The 23212-nt window shown below is 29.4% G+C and overlaps 11 protein-coding genes across 11 annotated transcripts; 5 read left to right on the top strand and 6 right to left on the bottom strand.

Annotated features, from left to right (window-relative positions):
- Nucleotides 1-141: 141 nt before the first annotated feature.
- On the top strand, nt 142-773 carry T552_03177 (hypothetical protein; the record flags this gene model as incomplete). The annotated part of the gene is made up of 2 exons (XM_018371690.1): nt 142-183; nt 234-773. The coding sequence occupies 2 exons, from the start codon at nt 142-144 to the stop codon at nt 771-773; spliced, it is 582 nt and encodes a 193-aa protein (XP_018224483.1).
- Nucleotides 774-1076: 303 nt separating this feature from the next.
- T552_03176 (hypothetical protein) lies at nt 1077-3540 on the top strand (the record flags this gene model as incomplete). Its single annotated transcript, XM_018371689.1, has 9 exons — nt 1077-1209; nt 1254-1494; nt 1538-1874; nt 1943-2065; nt 2112-2297; nt 2341-2413; nt 2456-2720; nt 2763-2875; nt 2924-3540. 9 exons carry the CDS (start codon nt 1077-1079, stop codon nt 3538-3540), a joined length of 2088 nt encoding a protein of 695 aa, XP_018224482.1.
- A 353-nt stretch (nt 3541-3893) lies between these two features.
- T552_03175 (hypothetical protein) lies at nt 3894-6010 on the bottom strand. The gene is made up of 4 exons (XM_018371688.1): nt 5587-6010; nt 5051-5538; nt 4335-5000; nt 3894-4288 (listed from the first exon to the last, which is right to left on the bottom strand). Exons 1-4 carry the CDS (start codon nt 5962-5964, stop codon nt 3940-3942), a joined length of 1881 nt encoding a protein of 626 aa, XP_018224481.1. The 5' UTR covers nt 5965-6010; the 3' UTR covers nt 3894-3939.
- A 536-nt stretch (nt 6011-6546) lies between these two features.
- T552_03174 (asparagine-tRNA ligase) lies at nt 6547-8567 on the top strand. The gene is made up of 7 exons (XM_018371687.1): nt 6547-6591; nt 6638-7131; nt 7181-7573; nt 7619-7810; nt 7858-8187; nt 8230-8333; nt 8377-8567. Exons 1-7 carry the CDS (start codon nt 6567-6569, stop codon nt 8519-8521), a joined length of 1683 nt encoding a protein of 560 aa, XP_018224480.1. The 5' UTR covers nt 6547-6566; the 3' UTR covers nt 8522-8567.
- Nucleotides 8533-10954, bottom strand: T552_03173 (hypothetical protein). The gene is made up of 10 exons (XM_018371686.1): nt 10271-10954; nt 10100-10220; nt 9901-10059; nt 9738-9852; nt 9627-9687; nt 9355-9580; nt 9092-9306; nt 8975-9044; nt 8802-8927; nt 8533-8757 (listed from the first exon to the last, which is right to left on the bottom strand). The coding sequence occupies exons 1-10, from the start codon at nt 10906-10908 to the stop codon at nt 8590-8592; spliced, it is 1899 nt and encodes a 632-aa protein (XP_018224479.1). The 5' UTR covers nt 10909-10954; the 3' UTR covers nt 8533-8589.
- A 289-nt stretch (nt 10955-11243) lies between these two features.
- Nucleotides 11244-12660, bottom strand: T552_03172 (DNA-binding protein, 42 kDa). The gene is made up of 5 exons (XM_018371685.1): nt 12407-12660; nt 12033-12362; nt 11827-11984; nt 11526-11777; nt 11244-11475 (listed from the first exon to the last, which is right to left on the bottom strand). The coding sequence occupies exons 1-5, from the start codon at nt 12612-12614 to the stop codon at nt 11290-11292; spliced, it is 1134 nt and encodes a 377-aa protein (XP_018224478.1). The 5' UTR covers nt 12615-12660; the 3' UTR covers nt 11244-11289.
- A 351-nt stretch (nt 12661-13011) lies between these two features.
- On the bottom strand, nt 13012-13801 carry T552_03171 (hypothetical protein; the record flags this gene model as incomplete). Its single annotated transcript, XM_018371684.1, has 6 exons — nt 13012-13168; nt 13222-13324; nt 13369-13442; nt 13535-13610; nt 13656-13706; nt 13753-13801. The coding sequence occupies 6 exons, from the start codon at nt 13799-13801 to the stop codon at nt 13012-13014; spliced, it is 510 nt and encodes a 169-aa protein (XP_018224477.1).
- A 274-nt stretch (nt 13802-14075) lies between these two features.
- Nucleotides 14076-18628, top strand: T552_03170 (hypothetical protein). The gene is made up of 19 exons (XM_018371683.1): nt 14076-14203; nt 14248-14445; nt 14496-14680; nt 14735-15372; nt 15429-15642; nt 15690-15929; nt 15978-16026; nt 16067-16270; nt 16326-16496; nt 16538-16819; nt 16862-17083; nt 17126-17268; nt 17312-17435; nt 17482-17653; nt 17701-17809; nt 17851-17965; nt 18011-18157; nt 18199-18279; nt 18322-18628. The coding sequence occupies exons 1-19, from the start codon at nt 14120-14122 to the stop codon at nt 18580-18582; spliced, it is 3639 nt and encodes a 1212-aa protein (XP_018224476.1). The 5' UTR covers nt 14076-14119; the 3' UTR covers nt 18583-18628.
- Nucleotides 18629-18793: 165 nt separating this feature from the next.
- T552_03169 (hypothetical protein) lies at nt 18794-19530 on the bottom strand. The gene has a single exon (XM_018371682.1). It carries the CDS (start codon nt 19482-19484, stop codon nt 18840-18842), a length of 645 nt encoding a protein of 214 aa, XP_018224475.1. The 5' UTR covers nt 19485-19530; the 3' UTR covers nt 18794-18839.
- Nucleotides 19531-19941: 411 nt separating this feature from the next.
- Nucleotides 19942-20948, bottom strand: T552_03168 (cell division control protein 42). Its single transcript, XM_018371681.1, has 5 exons — nt 20896-20948; nt 20606-20720; nt 20535-20553; nt 20143-20486; nt 19942-20094 (listed from the first exon to the last, which is right to left on the bottom strand). Exons 2-5 carry the CDS (start codon nt 20708-20710, stop codon nt 19987-19989), a joined length of 576 nt encoding a protein of 191 aa, XP_018224474.1. The 5' UTR covers nt 20711-20720; nt 20896-20948; the 3' UTR covers nt 19942-19986.
- An 840-nt stretch (nt 20949-21788) lies between these two features.
- Nucleotides 21789-23196, top strand: T552_03167 (sterol 24-C-methyltransferase). Its single transcript, XM_018371680.1, has 5 exons — nt 21789-21817; nt 21866-22084; nt 22129-22176; nt 22221-22448; nt 22494-23196. The coding sequence occupies exons 2-5, from the start codon at nt 21884-21886 to the stop codon at nt 23148-23150; spliced, it is 1134 nt and encodes a 377-aa protein (XP_018224473.1). The 5' UTR covers nt 21789-21817; nt 21866-21883; the 3' UTR covers nt 23151-23196.
- The last annotated feature ends 16 nt before the right edge of the window (nt 23197-23212 follow it).

Genomic DNA, 23212 nt, shown 5'->3' with positions numbered 1-23212 from the left:
ATAATTTCGCTACGATCTCTCTGGATAGGCTCAATGGTGCAGATCAAGATAGCAGTTTTTTGTGCGATAATTTGCCTGGTTATTTCACTGGTTTTTATGAGGATTTATTGGAGGATTAGAGGGGTTAAAAAGATAGTAATTATGGGGGTTCAAGGATCAGGAAAGACCTCATTTTTTACAAAAGTAGGATGAAGATTTTTTCCATTTTTTTCCGCTAAAATTGGGTTTAAAAGCTTTGTTATGGTCATAAACAGAAGGTGTATACATCTACACAGTTTAATGAAACAGTTTGTCGGTTTTTTCCGGGGAAAAAACTGATTTTAATTGATTTTCCTGGACATTTAAAATTTTATCATTTATTCACGGAAATAAAGAATATTAAAGGCATTATTTTTATGATAGATTCATCTTCTATTATAAAGAATGCGGATCATGTTGTAAATCAGTTTTATCGGGTTTTAAAAGATGCACGTTCCAAGAAAATTAAAGATATTTTGATTGCAGCGAATAAAGAAGATCTTTTTACATCATTACCTTGTACGAGAATATCATCTATCATTGAAGAAAAGTTATTAGAAATTGTATCACTTCGTTTAAAAGGTATTGCTGAAATTGACAAAAAAATTGATGATGATGATGATGATTGGTTACTTGATTCCGAAGAAACGGTTCATTTGAATAATATAAAAGGTTTTAATATTGTTATTTTATCAGGTAGTGTAAAAAATGATCATCTTTCTCCTTGGATAAATTGGATGTCACATTTTTTTTAACTAAGATTTTTTTCATAAACGATCATTCTATTGGATTCATTATCACTTAAGATTCATGTTTATCTCTATTTCTGGCTTATTCAATCTTTTTTTTTTGGAGGTTTTATTTTTTATAAGTTTATCAAAAATATTAAACAATAAACATATTTAATATTTTTATACAGATATATTTCTCTTCTTTTACAAGGATGGAGATCTTGTTATTGGTTTGTTTGGGATTAAAAGGACTTTAATCATTTATTGAATTTTAAGTACGATCGATCTTAACCATCAAATAGATATTATTTAAAAATTGGATTTATCATGAAAAAATCGGGTTTCTTGAAGGATAAAGATGAGTCATTATCAGGAATTGTTCTGCCAAAGTCAGACTTAGCGCTTGCCAAGTTGAACCAAGAAAAAGCGTTAAGTATTGATAGAAAACAAGAAAATCAAGGTTTTGGGGTTTTTTAAGCTAATAAAGAGGCTTATTGGATAAAGAAAGATCATCATTAGATGTGTTTTTTGATGCATCAAGAAGAGGTGATTTGAATTTGATTGAATATATGTGTGGATCGGGAGAAATTATGGCAAATATATCGGATGATCAAGGTGTTACAGCTTTACATTGGGCCTCTATTAATGATCAGTTAAATGTTGGACGATATCTTTTATTAAATGGAGTTGATGTAAATGTTCAAGGAGGAGAACTTTGTGCAACACCGGTTCATTGGGCAGCAAAGTGAATTTAATCATATTTTGAAGAGGTGATTAAATTGAATTAGAAATGGACATGTATATATGATTGATATGCTTTATCGGTCGGGAGCATCATTAGAATTAACGGATTTACAAGGGTTTACGGCGCTTCATTTAGCAACACATCGATCAAGTGTGATGCTTGTTGTTTATCTTCTTCATCAAAATGTACAGATTGATTGTTTAGATTGTAGGAATCATACGCCTCTTATGTGGGCGGCGTATAATGGAGATGTGTCAATTGTTGATATACTTCTTCGTTGGGGGGCAGATGTTAAATTACAGGATAAACAGGGAATGACGGCTCTTCATTGGGCAATTGTCAAAGGAAAATATTTCCAAAATATTGTATTTATGTTAATGGTATTTTAGGTGATCAATTATGTATTAAAAAATTAGTCGAATTTGGTTCAGATCTATTGATACAAGAGAATAATGGTAAAACTGCTGAAAAAATAGCTGAAGAAATGAATCGTACTTTTCTCTGGAAAAGTATATTGAAGGAAGCCGGGAGAGATGCTTCTGGTAAATTAAAAAAGCGAATATTGGGTTCAGTAAGTCCTGAAATTCATTATAAATATAATTAATTTGATATTTTAGAAAAGTTCTAATGTAGTCTTATTTTTTGGCCCATTTTTCGTCTTTGGCTTTTCATTCTGGATTTTTACTGTTTTCCCTATATTTCTTTCTATTCCTTTTGCATTACTTCTCTTTGTAGGTTTTCATATATTTTTCGTTAAAGTTATTTCGACTGAATATGATACTTTTCTTGTTATACATAAGACTGTAAGTTGAGTAATATGGTTTGTTTGATCATTTAATCCTGTAGAAATATTTTTCTGGTATTTTTTTTGGAACATTACTCTGGGTTATTCTTCGGTGGATATTTGTTTTACTTGAAAGTATCTTTTTTTCAGGGAAAAAAGCACTTTTAATCATTTTAGGTACTTGGAAGAATAGTCCCTCTTTTAACATTTCATTTTTCATCATTGTTTGTTTTTCAATTATCTCTTTTTTCTATATTATGTTTTCAAATCCTGGATATATACCCAAACCTCAAGGAATTAAGGAACAAAGAGAAGTAATAGATGATTTAATTAAGGAAAGGTCGTTTGATAGACAGCATTTCTGTATTTTTTGTTATTCAAGAAAACCATTGAGAAGTAAGCATTGTAAAGTGTGTTCAAGATGTGTTGCACGTTTTGATCAGTATGTAATGGATAAATATTATATAAAATTTAATCTCTATAGCCATTGTCCTTGGACAGGGAATTGTATAGGTTTAAGGAATCATAGATCGTTTATACTTTATATTATTATGGTGCAAATAGGGATTGTTTTTTTTCTTCGGTTGCTAATCATTCGTATGTTTTTGTCTATTATTATGTGCTTTTTTTTTACTCAATTTCTAGATTTTACGGTTTTAGATTCTTCAGAATTGTCTAAAAAGTGTTTTGCTTTTTTGAAATTGCTTTGTGAACCTTTTTTGCTAGATCCTTTTACATTTGTATTAGCATTATGGACTTTTTTACAACTTATTTGGGTTACATTGTTGCTAATTGTTCAATTATTTCAGATTTCACATTCTATAACTACAAACGAAGCAAGAAACTTGGATAAATATGGTTTTATGGGTAAAATTGAGCAAGATTTTTATAAAAAAGATGCTGCATACATGTTGAACTCTACTCTTTCAAATAGTGATGTAGAGTCTCATCATTATTGTTCTCATAAGAAAAGATATCGTATGCTTTTAATGTTATCAAGATTTCTGGGTATTCATCATTTTCTAAAAATAATATCTATTTTTTCAAAGTCTGTATCTTTGATAAATAATACTAAAAATCCATTTAATCATGGTATTGTATCAAATTGTAAAGACTTCTGGAGTTCTGGAACAGGAGAAATTTCTGTATTGGATTTTACAAATAAAAAAAAACATTCTTATACAGAAGGAAGTGCTTATATCAATGGCCAGTTGATCAATTACTATTACTTATATGATTTTTTAGAATTTCATAAAGATTAATAGCCTAGATGTTACTAACATGTTTCGCTATTAGATTATATTTAGATAGGTCTATAATATTGTATCTCAAAGTGCATGATTTAAAGGTGTATATTATTTTATAGAAATATATTAAATAGTTGCCCAGAATCTTTATTGTTTGAAGTTTCCAAAAACAGTTTTATGCGCTAATTATATTTTTTATATAATATTGAAAGATAATATTAAATTTAATTGTTCTATATTAGCTACACGTGTACATTAGAATAGGATGGTTAGTATGATTTCATAAATTTTCATATTTTGATAATTTAATACTAAAATCTAATGTAGATTTGATTTCTTATAGTAAATGTTATAAAGCTAATAATATTTATAAGATATAGCTTATTTTCCAAAACAATAATATGGAAATCAGTCCTAATTTGCTTCATTTATTTTATTATCGTGTATTATTTCATAAATAAGCTGATTATTTTTTCCATTATTGGTTGAAGAATCATTATAAGTTGTTGAATCGTATAATATAGGAGAAAGCGATTTTGAACAGGTATCAATATTTCCATTGTTTTCAGTTGGAGGATAATTAGTATAATAAGGAATTTCATTGACAAATTTTTCTTCAGAATGTGTTACGTTCATGATATTTGCAGTAAATGGAATGTCTGGTGATGGATGAAACATATTAAATCCAGTGCGTGTAATTCTAGGCTGAGACAATGCTATATGATCGTTTTGGTTAATAATTTGCTTTGGAGGATTTCCGCATCTATGAAAATATTGAAAAAATATATTTTTTGATATATTATAGATACCTGTCTTTACCAAAATTAATTTTAAATTTTTTATAATCCTCCTTAGTCTTAATGCCTTCAATAGCCTTTAATGCATCACTTATATTTGTGAAATTTACAAAAGCACAGTTTTTTTCTCTTAGCATATTAACTAGTTCGACTTCTCCCCATTCAGAAAAGTCTTTTTTAAGTTTAACAACGGTTATATTTTCATTAGTATTACCGATATAAATATTTCTGGTAGCGCCTGATGTAACAGCAATTGCAATAGATGATGGTAAAAGACCAGAATGTTTCCCAAATCCAACTTTAAGTTTTCTATTATGAATAATAAGGCCTTGCGTCACAGATATATTATAAAACAGCATTGCAGATGCAGGATTGACAAATGTAACAAAACATATATGTTTTTCTGGAAAGTATTTGATGTTATGTAAGATTCCGCCTCTAATAACATTGCAAATTTCTTCAACAGTTGTTTCTGGATGAATATTTCCTAGATATACTGTCCTATTTCCTATTATGGAGTGTGAATCAACGCAAGAATGCCCCAAATCATGATAATTGGTGTAATTAGGAAGAACTAAATTCATAGTATTCATTTGAGACGTTAAATGATTCATACCAAGATTATTTAGGAGAATAGGATCATGTGGAATTGTTGAATGATATCTGAAAGATTGCGCACTGTAAATTATCAGGAAAAAAAAACATATTGATGTTTATAATATATATACCATCGATCTTTTCCATAAGATATTTTACGATTTGCCCATTTATGCTCCATGGGAAGTTGTTGAACAGCTTTCATTGCATTAGATATACTAAGAAAATGAACAAAACAAATCCCTTTGTTTTTAACAATTTTGATTTGGTCAATTGTTCCGAATTTACTTAAATCTTCTTTTATTTCTTCCTCCGTAATATTTTCCTGCAAATTACCTAGATAAACATTTCTTGTAGCTCCTGATTGCTGAACAGCTAACATTACTGTCGATGATACAGAACTTGGCTTTCCCCAACCTATTTTTGCTTCTTTACCATGAAAACTTAATTTTTTCATTATTGCATCTTCATAAAATAATGCTGCCGGAGACGGCTCTAGAAATGAAATAAATGCGCAATTCTTGTCTGGAAGGAGTCGAACAGATTCAATTGGTCCAGTTCTAACTTGTGATAAAATTTCATTAACTGTTGTCTCACTAGGAATGTTTCCAATATATATCTATTAAAATTAAAAAAAAAATATACCACTTTTAAAAACTAGAAATACTGTTCTTCCCAGCTTATGTGCGTCCCCTAATATAGAAATATTTCCATAAAAATGAGGAAATATTGGAAATTGGGGCTCTAAAAGACCCGGAACCCTAACTTCCCCATATCCTGCATTTCCCGGCGAATTCTGTGCATATGAACTCATGCTAAGACCATGTGCTGGAACTGAAGACGTATGCGAAATAAAAGGTGATGCTGCAAGATGTTGAGGCGGAACAACCATTCCAAAATCTTGCTGATTAGCTTCTTCTTGTATCTCTGAAATTCCCTCTATCCTACCAACATCCTCCTCCTTATTATTCGTGCTTGTAGACTTCTCTTGTGATATATTTGTTTCATGATGTTCTAATACACTATCTTTATGTTCATCGTGCATATTAACACCCTGTTTTCGCTCAATATCATACAATGTCCCAAAAATAGATCTGATTTATCGTATTCTGTAGGAATTCTCCCCGAACTTAAAGATATTAAAGATCCTTCAAGTAATTTCTTATTTTTGTGTCTTTTCCTCAATTTTAACAGAAATAACACCGGAAAAAAGATAAAACACTATATATTCACATATGAATACACGAAAAATCCTATTATTTGCTTTCAAATCGTCTTTTTTGGCCAGATTTAAGGGTAAAACTTTTTTTTCCTAATTCTTGGAAAATCTAGCCTTATAAACCCCTTTAAAAGCCCGGAAAAAAGGTAAATCCCTTAATAAACCTGCTGAATATCATGTTAATAACGTTTTATACGCTTATTTCTATGTTTATACCTCTATTTTTTCGATTTTTAATAGAAATCCTGCCCCTTCAATATTTCGAGGTTGGATTCCGAACATCGAAGTTTTGGCAGTTATATGAGTGAGACTAGAAAGGTAAAAATTGAGTCTAATTTTAAGAAATTTTACTAAAAAATATAGAGAAAATCATTTTGTTTGTGTTTTATTTTTGTTTTCCAAAAAATCCTGTGAAAAAAGCTTAAAAAATGGCTGAGAAACAAGATTTTAAAGGTCAATAAAATGATGCTGAAAAATAGCCCTTTAAAAGGAGAATTAGGCTCTAAAAAGTGTTTGTACGTTGATGAAATAGGTGGTTCTGATGATTTTGGTACTGGTTTTGTTGAAAATCCCTTTAAAACGGCTGTTAAAGCCCTTGAAATGGGCGATCAAGAAAGTATAATATATGTTAAGAAAAATGAAGGGGAAGAATACAAGGAAATTACACAGACATCATTGAAAAAAGCTAAGAAATCGCTCTGCATTCTTTTGAAGAAGAAGCAGAAGTTGAATGAGTCATTTAGTCAAATGAAGGTTCAAGATGAATATAGTGAAGAAACTAGGGGGTTAAAAAATACAGAAAATATAGTTATTGAGAAGGATGAAAGGGTTAATGAGGCTATAAGAATCAGGATAAGTGATTCTAAGCTTCATAAAGATGCAATAGTTCAAGTATCAGGATGGATTCATCGTTTGAGGCATCAGAAGGAGCTTATTTTTATTATTCTTCGGGATGGAACAGGATATCTTCAATGTGTTTTAAGTGGAAAGATTGTATGGAAGAATGAATATGTTTTTCTGTGTAATTTTGATGTATTAATAGGCACGAACCTATGATTCGTTGACACTTACGCTTGAAACGACATTAACGGTGTATGGGATGATTACGTCTTTGCCAGATGGGAAGGTAGCACCTGATAATCATGAATTGAATGTTCTTTATTATGAAATTATTCATAAGGCTCCTGGAGGAGATCTTTCTTTTGCTAATAAACTTAATGTTGAATCAGAATCGCAAGTTATATATGATCAACGACATCTTGTTATTCGTGGAGAAGTATCTAGTTCAGTTTTGAAAGTGCGTTCACGCCTTTTGTCTGCTTTTAGAAAGATTTATGAAAAAATGGGATTTGTAGAGGTAACACCTCCATGTTTAGTACAAACACAGGTGGAAGGAGGTGCAACGTTGTTTGATTTAAATTATTACGGAGAAAAGGTAAGTTTAGTTTTATGTTTTATATGTTTTATTGAACTATGAAAGGCTTATTTAACACAATCGAGTCAGTTATATTTAGAAACTTGTTTACCGTCATTAGGTTATGTATATTGTCTTCAGGAGAGTTTTAGAGCAGAAACGTCTCATACTAGACGTCATCTTTCGGAATATTCTCATTTGGAGGCTGAATTGATGTTTTTATCGTTTGATGAATTTTTGAGTCATTTAGAAGATTTTGTGAGTTATATATATATTATTATAGAAATTGGGATAATGGTTATTAGCTATGTCTTTCCATTGATGCTCTTTTGGATGATCCTATTGCACGCCCTTTGATAGAATATTTAAATCCTGGTTTTGAGAAACCACAAAAGCCTTTTTTACGAATGAAATATGAAGATGCTATTAAGTATTGTAATGAACACAATATTTTGAACACTAATGGGGAGCTTCATGTTTTTGGGGATGATATTGCAGAGGCTGCAGAAAGAAGAATTGTTGATGAAATTCAAAAACCTATTTTTTTAATACAGTTTCCTGCTAGCTTAAAATCATTTTATATGAAACGTACACCTGGAAATGAATCGTTAACTGAAAGTGTTGATTTATTACTTGTATGTTGTTTTATATGTATTATCTTATACTGATGATTTAAGCCTGGCATTGGAGAGGTTGTTGGTGGTAGTATGAGGATTTCAGATTATGATGAGCTAAAAAAAGCGTTTGAAAGGGAAAATATTGATTCAGAGCCATATTATTGGTTAGTTATATTAGTGTTATTCTATTCCTTTCTGATAACTTAGGTACCTTGATTTAAGAAGGTATGGCTCATGCCCTCATGGTGGTTATGGAATTGGTTTAGAAAGAATTTTGGCATGGCTTACAAATAGAAATACAGTAAGGGAGTGTTGTTTGTATCCAAGGTTTACTGGAAGATGTAAGCCATAAGAAATTGGATATTATATTTCTATTATAAAATATTTAATCTTTGTATATAAATATAAATATTTAGATATTTAAGATGTGGTTAAAAATTCTACAAGTGCTGAATATCCTTTGACTTTTATTAACTTTTTTATCGTAAGAACTTGTGCGTGTTCTTCATCTGATATTTTTTGCTCTGTTTTCATATTATCTTTTTCTGAGTTATTTTCTTCATAATTTTTGAATGCATCAAGCTCCATCTGTCTTTATGTTGGCTTTAAAAGAGTAGAATATAATTCCCTACCTGAGCAATCGTAATTAATGATGTAAGATTTTTATGATCTTGAGGTGTAACTTCGACTAGTCTAAGTTGTATTAAATCTTTAATGATTTCACGTTCTAATGGTCCTAATGTATCTGGCAATATTTCCTTGTTCTTATTAGTTGTTTTTAAATATATTACAAAAAAAAAAATACTTTTAATGAATTTGATTGAATTTCATCGTTATCTATTTGAGATTTTTGAGATAGTTGAGATTTACGTAGTCTATGATTAAATTAGCTTTCTGAAGAATTAAATCAATCGGCAGATACGTTCTAACTTTATCCAGGAAATCCAGTTTAACTCCACTTTCAGGCAACCGGTACCGTATATTATTTATAATATACGCATCATCAAACGAGTATCTTTCTTTTTTTTCTAATAATTCCTCTTCTGTATTATCAATTTCTATATTTCCATTGTTCTTAAATCCCCTTTTTAAACATACATCTAGAATCTTTGATTTTTTAGGTTGTCGTATTTTAGGCTGTATAAAAATGATAAATAATAATAATAATAATGCAATCATTCTTACAGTTACATGATATGCATGGTTTGGACACATCCATTTCCGTGATGCTGCAGGTATACCACTCATAGGTGGGTCAATACAATCAATATGCCAATGAAGAGTACAGTGATCACAAGAAACGATCGCTTTGCCATTCATTGCATTTTCAGAACATCTGTAGCAGAGTATAGGGTTACCATTTTTATCTTCTAGCTGAAATGGATCTCTTTCTTCTAAAATTTTTTGACGACTTGAATATTTTGAGCAAATTTTGTAAAAAAAATATGTATACTTACCCGCACTTCTGATTCCTATGTTCCACCAGGTCTTGGTATTCTCCATCTGGACCAGTAGATACTTAATGGATTAGTCTAAATGATTACTTGTATAAAAAAAAAAGGACAAACCTCCTTCAAAGTATTCTCGAATACTAAGAGGAAGGCTAAATTCTTTAGGATTATTTCTAATAATGTACTCCATTAAGAAAGCAAAAAGTCCTCGAGGCTGTTTGGGCGGTGGACACTAAAATTAATGAATAGATGATGATGATGCTAATAATCCTATATATACTCTCTTCGTCCTGCAAAGTGTGCAGTGCCATGCATCTTGTGGAAGGTTATCTTCGTCGATAGGTGGCTCAATGCATGAGAAATGAAACGATCTTGGACACGATTCGCAACAAAGAAATCGTCCATATCTTTTACAAGCGGAGCAAAAATCTTCGTTATACTAATGAATTAGTTGATATTATAAAATTTTGATTTTCTACCTTTGTAGGATCTTCTTGTGATGATTGTTGTATCTGAAATGACATGTGATTTGTGTTTCCTGTATATATTCCGGGAATGCCTATATCAAATCTGGTTTTTTTCATGTAATTTTTAATAGGGCTGAATAAAATCGGTTATTAAAAGGTTAACACAAACCCCTATTGAATCACCTTAATTTAACCTTTCTGGGACGCCCAACCTTTCGCTTTTTATCGGATATTGTTGATGATGAAAGTCTTAGCAACGTAGGTTTTTGTTGAGAAGAAAGATGCATAATTTCTTTGTTTTTTTGCTTATTAAAAGTTTCTTTTTTTTGCGATAATTTTTGTTCTAAATCACTAGTTGATCGGATAGATGATTGTGAAATCCCTTTTGCATTTGGAAAAAGGTGGAGAGGTTTGAAATGTTGATTTTCAGTATGCGATACTTTTGACGATGATTTGAGCGATAAAAATGCTGGATAACCTGATGATGGACCACGATTCATATCCACCTTTAACCTTACTCTACCTCTTGTATTTTTCTCCTGTTTGCACTCATTATTTTCTATAAAACGCGTTTTTTTTGAACGTGACTTTGTTCGTTCTGTATGTCTTCTTTTTCTCCAATTCAACATCTCATGTTCATCCATAGTTAATTTCCCCTTCTGGGGATCATTGTAAATATAATCATCTAGTGATCCACGCTCAAATTGCTTTTCTTCTAAAGTATTTTTTATCCGTTTTTCTTGTTCTAGTTCTTTTTTTTTAAAACGATTTACTTCACTTTTTCTTGATTTTATAACTATCTTATCTATTAATTCAGGCATTCCTGTATAATTTCCACTGCTTCCTTTTTTTGCACAGTTTTTTCTAAACTTTTAGTTTTCTACTAATGCAGGAAACCGTCTACTACGTTAAATATCGAGTCGGACAAATAAAAAAGATAGATTAAAAACATCATAAAATTTGATAATAGCCTAGATCATCATGTAATCATATATAGTTGTTTTATGTTCTGGTTTTTCTGTATAAAATGATTTTTTTTACCAGATATTTTTAAACATTTTTTGAAAAATCATAACTCATATTCCCTTATGAAAAACCCTTAAGGCAGCCAAATGCAATGATTAACAGTACTTTTGAATTATTGATTTCTTTTTTGCCATAAAAAATATTTTTATTATTAGTTATATGGATAGCGAGTTATCTTAAGTTGATATTGGCTCAGTTAATGTAGTTTTTGCTGATACAGATGTTTTTTTCTTCCTTAGAGGTGTTTTTATTAGATCATATAATTCCATATCTTCCAGTTTTTTTTCTGTCTTAATTTGATCTATATTAGGAGTTGCAGGACCTGCAAGTTTAAGTGTGCCATTTTTTGTTAATGCAATTGTCTAGGATAATTTGTTAATATAAAGGATTAATTAATACAATATAATCTTACAGTGAAAAAACGTGCTATATATTCTCCTTCTTTTTCATACATGGATTTATATGGTAAAAATAAATTGTGATTTGCGCATTCTATAATACCCATGCGTGCTTTTTTTTCATCTTCCAAAGCTCGTATAGTAAATGGAAATGGGCCAAATTTCTTTTGAATCTCTGTAAAAACTTTTCTGGATGCTTTTAATTTTAATGAATACGTTACATCTGTCTTCTTAAAAATACTGGTGCGTGTTTCCATTGTTCTTGTCTATTTATTTGTTAAGTAAAAATATAATGATAAAAGTATGAATGTATACTTTTCCATCACCCGTAGATACAGAGATATCAACACCATATACTTCATTCGTTTCAAATATATATGTATCAAGTTGTTTTTTCTGATTTTCATTAGGATTTAGAACAAATTGCTTTTTTCCATTGATTATATTTTTTCCATGTTGATATGTTAATGTTCCTGGTTTTTTTTGTTATTTTTTTGTTTAAAATATAGTTAAGAAATAACCTTCACATGGCTTACATCCAAAACTACTTGTAATTTTATCAATAGCTTCTGTTACCTCCCAATTTGTATTTCCCGGTTTAATTAAACGTATAGCTGCTTCCGATGCCAAGTATGTTGCCATTAATACATCTGCTTTTCGTCCATATATATCTTCTTTACCAATTATTATTGTATCTCCAAGAAGTCCTGCAAAACCATCGATTTGAACACCCAATGAAATTTTCACTAAATCCCCCTCTTGAAGCACTTTACATGACTCAGGATCTGATACTAATGGGCAAAAATATGGTGCAATTTCGTTCGGTGCAATACATGTTGGAAATGCAATACCTATTATTTATTAATCGTTAAAACACTTTATAAAAATATTATACCTTTTATAATTTTTTTATCTTTAAAAATTTTTGCCGTTTCTTCTTCAATCAGCTTATCTCCTTCTCTGCAAAGATCTAGAATAACTGCTCCATCAATACACTTTTTTTTGATTTTTTCAAGAACTTTCTGTGCAATATCCGATGCGCTTTTGTATTTTGTTAATATATCCGGGTTCTCAAGTGAATCTTCTGCTGCTTCTAATTTCATTTTTCAAAATATTTATCTATCTTAAACCCTGTTAATTCTGTGTTTCTAAATATTGTCGATTTTATATATTTTGATATCGGCGAACCTGTTTTCTTCTAAATTTCTACCGGTATAAGAATATTAGAAGATATAATAAGTGATAACAAAATAGTTCTAAATAGTATTTTAATAATCTAATGATATCGCAAGTGTATAGCGTCTGATTTAACTGACGTTTGAAAGAAATATTTATTGAAAGTTATATTGTAGAATGTGTCGCTTCATTTTGATAAAAAAAGCTTTCTTATATATTCTTTTATCTGTTTTTACGTTTTAATTTGTTTTTGAATGTATTAAAATATATCAAAATAAATAGAACCATTGTTATCATGTGTATTTGAATTAATTGTAAACTTTTTTATATTTCTCGTTCCTCTATATCACTGTTTGGCCATTCATCTTCATCTGGATATGAATTTTGATAGAAATCTTCTGCATTAGAGTCTTCATCATTATCATATTGGTCATAAGAATCTGTTTCTTCAAAAAAAGAAATATCATTATCTTCCAACGTTCTTCATACCAATCTATTAAAAAATCTCATATACAATATTTCAAATAGACTTACACAACTCCAAAACACATAGAATTTGTCTGCGATGTATCTGGTGTGTAAACTAATGGTACATACATATCATATACATAATTCTCTTCTGATGACTCATGAATCACTAATTTCTAAAAGCCTCCTTTCAAAAAAAAGCAAAAATCATACATTCCCTGTATTTATCCCGTTTTGAAATGTTTGCTTCGTTTTGCCTTAATTCCTCCTCCTGCTCATTAGATGTTCTGTAAAATTAATAAGATAAAGAAAATAACATTTTTTTCGTTTTTTCCTCTTCAATTTGTATAGAAAATATGAATCACTTTGTTTTTCTAACTCTATTGTTTGTTTCTCTTGTTCCTCCTCAAATTTTCCAACTGACTCCAATTCTAATGTTTCAAAAAGCATATAAACTTAATTTCTATTAATATATGCATCTCTCTAAACAATTCTACAACAATTGTTCCCTTGTTTTCTCCGTTTTAAAGGAATTGACTCTTTAGTTACATCTAGTTCCTTCAGATTATTCAAAAATCGTCCATTTCATTCCCTTACAAAGCAAAGCAACTGCTTCTTCTTCTCGTTTACGTTTGATTCGAAGCATGGTTCCTCTTATTCTTCCCAATTAACCACCCTTCCCCCTCATTAAACCCGCGTATACGTCTTTTTTACGCCTAATTTATACGTAGATCGATCGCCAGGTCCCGGCTTCACACTCAAAAAAAACCCTAGATTTCTTATTTACGGCTTATAAATTGTCTTAAAAGTCAATTCTCCTGTCTATCTGCATATTATACCGTATTTTTCGGGTTGTATGCGTATTGTATGCGTGTTATATGCGTATTTTATAAGAAGTTTTATGGTATTTCTGTATTTTGAGGCCTTTTTTATAAGCTCGATCGCTCTCGACTAGTATCCTTTGATGGCACGGCTTGGATTCAAAGAAACGCTTATATCTAAGGGAGGAGGCCGTTTCAGCGTAAATGAACTTCTTAAACGTCTTCGCGTAAGTTTTTTATGGGGGATTATGTGTTTTTAATAGGAGTTTAGGTGCTTCAAAGTGAGCTTGCAGAACATGATCAAGAGCAGATTGAAAGAGAGTCATTGAATGGGATAATTGTTGAATTAATAAATGAAGGATTATTAAATCATAAGGATAAAGGAGTTCGTGCATATACGGCATGTTGTTTGGCGGATATTCTTCGGTTATGTGCACCAGATGCGCCATATACGCCGTCTCAATTGAATGTATGTATGATGGAGAAGAAAAGTATGAAAATTGATTGGGAGGGATTTAGAATATTTTTGAATTATTTGTTGGACAGTTGAAGAATCTTTTTAGCTCGGAATTACCGTATTATGCACAGTCATTTTATCTTCTTGAGAGTTTATCTCAAGTTAAATCAGTAGTTTTGATAGCAGATCTTTCGAATGGGCATTCGTTAACAATGGAGTTATTTCGTATGTTTTTCGAGATGGTTACGTATGTTTTAGATATTTTTTAAAAAAAAAAAGGGTTAAATTGATAAATTATTAGACCGGAGCAGCCACGAAACGTAGTAATCGCTATGGTTGATATTTTGGCACAATTGATTGATGAATTTGCAACGCTTCCTCCAAAAGTTATAGATATTATGCTTTCTCAATTTACAGTAGCGAGTTCGAAAAAGAATCATCCATTTGGAATGAAGACAGAGCGACCTCCTGCATATATTATGGCTAAACAACTCTTTAATATTTGTGCGGAAAGGCTTCAGAGATATGTCTGTCAGCATTTTACAGATGTTGTTTTTGAGGCGAATCGATCAATTGAAAGGGATCCGCAAGTAGAATTAGATAAAGTTGTATTAGAAGAGGTAGAAAAGGTTCATAATTTAGTTTATGAACTTTATATAGCATCTCCTTCTGTTCTTGAAAATATTATGCCTCAATTAGAGCAAGAACTTATGGTAGAAAATGTAGCACTTCGACTATTAAGCACGTCAACTATTTCTGAAATGTTTTCAATTAAAGAACAAAAGGTTGATTTTGTCAAGGAATATCCGTCTTTGTGGAAAAGTTGGGTATCTCGTGGAAATGATAAAAATTCTTCTATACGAATAAGATGGTTAGAGGGTTTATTTAATGTTTTAATTAATTTTGGTTACTCCCCTGAGGCAATGGCTGTTGCAATTGGTATGTATATACATATATATGTTTATTGTTATTATATTTTAATGAATATATTATAGAGGGTATTCTTTCAAAGCATGTAGATATCGATGAAAAAGTACGTATGACGGTTTGCAAAATGATAGGCTCTTTGGATTATAAAATAGTCTCTGAAAGGATTCCAAGTAATATTTTGGAAGCTTTATCCGATCGATGTAAAGATAGGAAGCACATGGTTCGAGTTGAAGCGATGCACTGTCTTGGAAAATTATATTATATGGCTTATAATGATATGTATTTATACATGGCTTTAAAATATAATAGATCATTGATCTTCTTAGTTTAAAAAATTCAAATCCTACAACGGAATGGTTTTTATCAATTCCTTCTCGAATACTACATACTATATATATAAACGATAAGGAGATTAATGCATTGTTGGAATTTGTTTTATATCAATATATTCTTGACTATACAGAGATGGATGATTTTAAACGGACTGAACGAATGCTATTCACGTTTAAAAATTTGGATGGTCGAGCTAAACATGCATTCTTATCATTAGGAAGGAATCAACCTAAGTAAAATATATTGATCTATATATTTATCTATCATTAATGATCTTGTAGATATGCTAAAATAGCAGAATACTATCTTAGTATTTGCGAAAAATATAATGTAAGAAAATTATTCTTTTTTTATATATTAAAAAGGTTAGGGTGGTGTAATTACTGATAATGAAAAGAAAGCCCTTTCAGCTTTGAAAGATGCTATTACTCGTCTTAAGTCTCTATATGGTGATTCTTCTAAGGCAGAATTGGATTTCGAAAAGTTTTCTCGATTAAATGATAGGCGTTTATATAAGTTACTTGGAGATTGTATGAATCTGATGAGTGATTATAAACAAATTCAAAAATCTCAGGTATATTTCTTTCTTTGGGATAAATAATTGTATTTGAATTTTAATTGTTAAATAGAAGGAGTTTTTTAAACGAATAGAACAATCATCAACTTTAGTGGAAACATTTAAGATTCTTGTTTTGAAAATAAGTCCAATGCTATATAATAAAAGTGTGATTTCACCGATTATTGAATATGCTAGATCTAATAAAAATATGTTGGCGGATACTGCATGTGAACTTTTAAAGGTAAAGAAGAAATAATAATAGCTTGTTCTTATTTTTTGAAGGAAATATCCTTAGTACAGCCTTCCGTATATAAAGCACATATAGAGGAAATCTTATCTTTAATTAAAGAACATGATATTAAATCGAACATATCTTATGTTGATACCTTGAAAGTTTATGCTCAATTTACTATTTCATTTCCTCAAGATATAACTATTGATCCGAAATTATTAAAGGCGCTTACTTCTTTTGCTTTGAAAGGAACGCCTGCTGAGTCAAAACAAGCTGTTTTTATTTTGTTGCATTCAATGAATAAAGAGAAATTTACTCCTGATTTAATTAAAGTATTATTTATTTAAAAATACTTGTTTTTTACATGATTTTAGAAAATATTTGATGGGCTTACTGTTGGTTCGGAGTATTTTTTAACAAGATTATCAGCTTTATCTCAATTTGTACTTTATGCACCTGAAGAAATGGAACCTAGAGCAGATCAATATACGAGTTTCTTCATTAAGGAAGTGTTACTTGTTAATCTTATTTCTGAAGATTCAAGTGAGGAAGATTGGGTAGAAAATAATGTTCTTGAAAATGAGTGTAAAGCTAAGGTAGATAATATTGAGTTTTAATTAAGGTGTTTATAAGTTAAGATACTTGCGCTCAAAACTCTTGTGAATAGATTAAGAGCAAATGTAAATGCAGATGGTATTCAGGAACTGGCAAAACCTGTATTTCGGCTTCTTGCATCAATTTTAACAAATATGGGGGAAATTTCAAAAGAAAGAAACACTCCGTAAAGTTCTTGTTTATAATTGTATAAGCTAAGTTTTTTTTAGAGCTCGATTTCAATCACACATACGTTTAGCTGCTGGTCGATTGTTTTTAAAGCTGTCTAGTTATAGTGTGTTTGAAGAAATGATCTCTGTTGAAGATTTTTACAAAATGGCATTATTGGTACAGGTTAGATATTTTTTAAAGTTGCCATATTTTATTTAATTGAATAAAGGATCCATGTTTTCAGGTTCGTTATAATTTTGTCAAAAAATTGATGAAAGGTTTAAATTTAAATAAATTGACTGCTCGTTATTATGTACCTATTTTTCTTATGGCCCATGAGCCAGAAGAAGAGTTTAAGCAAGAGGTGTCTAAATGGATTAAATCGTGTATATCTGCTTATCGTTTGTTATATTTATTTTTTTATCTTATCGTTTTAAATTTATCTTAGGTGCTCGTGAAATTTTTACGATTGAATATGCAATTGTAAGATTTATTCATTTTCTCTCTCATCATCCCGATTTTTCTACTGATTCTGATGATTTAATTGATTTTGCAAAGTAATAATCATTACTATTTTTTTTATTTTAATAATTTTTAGATATATAAATTTTTATTTGGAACTTGTGGCCACTTCGGATTGTTTGTCATTATTGTTTCATTTAGTACAGAGAATAAAGCAAGTTTATGATTTAATATCTCCCGAAAACAGTGATGTATGTTTGTCTTCAATTTATTTCTCATAGTTAATAAATATTTAGAGACTTTATGTTTTATCCGATTTATCTCAAGCTTTGATTAGGATTGTTGCTGAATCCAATTCATGGACAATGCAGATTTATCCAAAAAAATTGAAGTTGCCAATAGAATTGTATGCTCCATTAACTAATGCAAAAGTCGCTACAGAGGTAATTTATGATTGTTTTATTATTTTTGATTAAGATTGAAGATTACACAACGAAATTATATTGATAAAGATATTGAAGAACAATTATTATCATTAACAAAGTCCCTTAAATTAATTCGAAAAGTAAGTAATTGATAAAATTAGTGTTTTTTTTAATTTATTTAGCGGAAATCTATTGGTGAAAAGCAAATAGAACCTATTAAAAGGCGTTTTTCAAAGAATACCATTAAAAATCAAAGAAAGAAAAAATTAGAAAATACATCTGTTCCATTAAGACGAAGTAGAAGGGTTTTACAAGCAGTTAATTATGTTGAGAACGGTGATGAAGATGATGACGAAATGATAGAAGAAATAAATGATCATGAAAGCGATGAAAGTGATGCTCAATTGGATAGCTTGGATACTGACAGCAGTCTTTCTCCATAAATAAAAATAAAATGAACGATATTTGATAGGGAATTGTAATTAGTCATGTTATTTGTAAAGGTTATTGAAAAAAAACGATGCATATTATTAGATATGATTTTATTTAGCTACCATATAAAAGAATATTTATGATATATAGCTTATTTTGATGTTGAATAAATGGTTAAAAACAAATTGATGATATTTAAATTTGAACAATATTTGTAAATTCTTGTATTTTGTTGGTGTTATATCTAAACCTATATTATATAGATTGCCTAGTTCTCACTAGTATAGTCTGCTGGAACATCTTCTACATCTAATTCAAATTTATCAACTTCACGAAAGTATTCTATGATATCTTTTGATGACATGGTTTGTTTTTTAGAATCATATGTATTTATATCTTTTTCATATATTTCTTTCTCTTCTCTTATGTTTTCTGTGATATTTTGATATTTTCTAGTATACCTTCTTTTTTTTGGTAATTCTTCATCTTCACTTTCTTCATATTTTAAATCCTTTGGTTTAATTCTTGCAGATTTTTTCCTAGATGGCAATTTTAAATCCTCCTCCTCATCTGTAGATCTTGAAGATAGATTTTCTTCCTGTGATGATAAAGAATCTGAAGATGTTTCTTTTTCACTAGTTTCTAAATTTTTTGGTGATAGTTCTGAGTGTATTGTTTTAAATGTTGAACGAATTCCTCGAATTTCTTGGAATCCAAATGGATCTGGAGATGTATCTTCTTGCATAACTGTTTTTTTTTTTGATGTAGATGTTGCAATAGGAGATAAATCTGATACCCATGTTATATTAGATGGATCTTGAGTCGGTGTAGAAGATGCTTGTGGTCCAGATGAAAATGAATGTGAATATTCTAAAATTATTGAGTCTCTTGGATGTCTAATTGGTCGAGGCATATTATATCTGGTATTTATATATATCTTATAAATTTGACATATTTTGTTAAATATTGATGATTTTTAGCGGGAAAAAAAAGGAAATTTAACTTTTACTAATGAAAAATCCTGTTTTATGTCTTTTATAAGGTCTTTCTCTGTGAAAATGTTGTTATTTTAAAAGGAAAATATCTTTAAAAAAAACGGAGGTTGATATGTTAATTCAAGTATAATTTGTCAAATTGATAAATTAGAAAAAAAAGTTTATAAACTAGTTTATTTTTCATAATATTTTGTTACTTTTGAATGAAAATTATTTAGATCATAGTTTTTGTTTTAAAAAAAGATATCATAAAAATATCTTAAAGTTTGAAGCGCAGGAATTTCTATGATTAAATTATATATGAAAAACAAATAAAAACCAATTATAATATTTAGTAGATGTCAAATATAAAATAATAAAGCTTTTTTAGAAAAGACTAATCGCTTTGATGAAATACAATAGTCTGTCAATAAATTAAATTTATAAAATAAGACATTTAGTTTTCTTCTTCGTAACGGGTGGTTCAAGTGCGCAAACTATAGCTTCATCAAAAACGTTTTTTAATCCTTTTTGAGTCAAAGCTGAGCACTATATATTATGTTATATTTATAAAAAAATAAAATGATATTTATAAACCTCAACATATTTTACAGCACCCAATTCTTTTGAAAGTTTTTCACCTAATTCTTTTGTAATGGGGGTTTGTCTTTGTCGACTGAGTTTCTCTACAATCATAGGATCATCTCGTAAATCGATTTGTGTACCAACAATAAGACAGGGTGTTCCTGGACAATGATGACGAACCTCTGGATGCCACTTTTCTCTTACATTTTCAAAACTTGCTGGACTAGTAACAGAAAAGCAAATAAGAAAAACATCCGTTTGTGGATATGATAAGGGACGCAATCTGTCATAATCTTCTTGACCTGCTGTATCAAAAAGTCCTAAAGTATAAGGTTCTTCTCCAATCATTACGGTAACTATATGTAATAATTAGAAAAAAAGCGTTGAAAATCAATAATTTTAACCCGCATAATTATCAAATACCTAGAAACATAATCAGTCCCAAAAATTATTAGGAAAATAAAGAAATATTTACAGTAGGAACATATTCTGAAGGAAATTTGTTTGTCGTATAGGATATTAAAAGACACGTTTTACCAACCGCGCCATCCCCAACAACGACACATTTAATGGTTTGCATAGGAGCACGCCTAATAAACATATTATTAGTCATAAATCATCCCCTTATTAGCTTAAAATCTTCTTTTTTTATATATTCGTCCTAACTCTTCTATTTTTTTCTTTTTGTCTTCTTTTTTTTAATATTATAACATATATATTTCATTATATTTTTTTCCCTTTTTTTTGCTAGAAAAAGTATCATACCTAAAAAGACCTGTTGAATACGATCCTGATTGTACCAGTTTGATTTATTTTTATACAATTAATTCTTATTTTTACTTTTTCAACAAAATATAGATTTCGTCTATTTTTTTCAATTTTTAGTATTAAAAAAATCCAAAAACTATTTTAAGATTTTCCTTTTTATAAATAATTAGTATTTTGTGTTTTTTTAATAAATTATTACTATTTTTCTTCTTAATCTTAATGTTTGTTAAATTTTATCTTTGATATATAATGACCGGTTTTTCGATAGGTTAGGTTTACAAAGTATAAACTTTTACATTTATAACTTTAAATATGATTTAAAACATATAAAATTCATCATTATATGATTCTTCTTTGTGATCTGTTTTACATATTTGTATTTTTATTTATCTTTTCAATAAAAATTCCAAAATGCTTGAAAAATTTTTTTTGGATTTTCTTCACTTTTAATAGCTCATATGATTCTACTAAGCAACTTATACATGTTTTATGCTTTTATTTCTAGTTTTTCTATCAATTTTATTATTATTTTTAAAAATTTATATTTTAACAAAATTTATATGTTAATATAAAATTTATATGTTAAATCACCAAAAAAAAAGTTAATTGAAAAATTAACATAAAAATATTATAATAAATAACCAATTTAATAGAAGTTTATGGATTTCTATTAGATTTCTTTATTAATTTATAAAAATATATTACTAAAAAATTTCATAATGTATGGATGATTTTTTTTTTTGAAGATATATTAAAATTTAAAAACGTTTTTATATATGTAAAAATCTTAGTGAAATTGTTTCAAAACTTAGTTATATTATAAAAACTTTATTTTCCACTGGATTTGTGTAAAAATATATTTCAGGTTTAGGTTTTTACCATATACTTGAGAAGTTTTGAAAAAAACTATAGATACTAGGTATTTTGTAATTTTTGTTTTTTTTATGTGTTTTTCTGATTATTATAGCTCAAGAATTTAATAATAATGTCTTTTGAACTTGAACGTATTGATATAGAGAAGGATCGGGAGTTTTCAGAGATTATGCATGGGAAAGATGCAGCAAAAGAACGGGGATTGCTTTCATCTTTTAGGAAGGATAAAGAAGCACAAAAGATAGCGCTAGATTCGTATTTTGGATTTTGGGGTGATAAATGTACCTCAGAGAAGAATGATATTCATCAACAAGTAAATGGGAGTTTTTTTTTATATACTGTCTAATATATTGTAAGGAGCGTTTTAAGTTTTATGCTACTCTTACTCGTCATTATTATAATCTTGTAGAAAGATATTTTTTTATTGAAATATTATTAAAAAAGGTTAGGTTACTGATTTTTATGAATATGGATGGTCAACATCATTTCATTTTTGCCGTTTTGCAAAAGACGAATCATTTAGCCAGGCAATTGCTCGTCATGAGCACTATATTGCGTTACATGCTGGAATACGTGAAGGCGAAACGGTATTGGATGTTGGATGTGGGGTAGGTGGACCTGCATGTCAGATTTCTGTTTTTACGGGTGCAAATATTGTGGGATTAAATAATAATGATGTATTTTTTTTTAGAAAATATTATTATAGTTGATATTTTTTATAGTATCAAATTCAGCGAGCTAAATATTATTCAGAAAAAAAGGGATTATCAGATAAATTAAAGTTTATCAAGGGTGATTTTATGCAAATGCCTTTTCCAGAAAATTCATTTGATAAAATATACTCTATTGAAGCAACAATTCATGCACCTTCTTTAGAGGGTGTTTATTCAGAAATTTATCGAGTCCTTAAGCCAGGAGGTCTTTATGCTTCATATGAATGGGTTATGCTTAACAAATATGATGAAAATGACCCTGAACATCAACAAATTGTATATGGGATTGAGATTGGTGATTCTATCCCTAAAATTTCTAAAATTGGAGAAGCAGAAGCAGCCTTAATTAAAGTAGGATTTGAAATTATTCATTCTGAGGAGCTTTCTACAAAAAATAGCCCACTCCCATGGTATTATTATCTCGATGGTGATTTGAGAAAAGTTAGATCGTTCAGAGATTTTATTTCGATTGCTCGTATGACAACAATTGGGAAATGGCTTATTAGTTCTTTTATAGGACTTATGGAATTCATTGGTCTTCTTCCAAAAGGTAGTAAAAAAGTTAATGACATTTTGTTGGTTGCCGCGGATTCCCTTGTAAAGGCTGGAAAAAAGGAAATATTTACTCCTATGCAATTATGGGTTTGTAGAAAACCTTTGGTTTAATATTTTTTATACTTTTAATAATTATATTATTCAATAATTATTGAAATAGTATATCTATTTTT

The sequence above is a fragment of the Pneumocystis carinii genome (genome assembly GCF_001477545.1).
Source record: "Pneumocystis carinii B80 chromosome Unknown supercont1.15, whole genome shotgun sequence".
Classification (NCBI taxonomy): domain Eukaryota; kingdom Fungi; phylum Ascomycota; class Pneumocystomycetes; order Pneumocystales; family Pneumocystaceae; genus Pneumocystis; species Pneumocystis carinii.
Note: the sequence above shows the minus strand (reverse complement) of the source record. Positions and strands in the feature narration are given on the sequence as shown.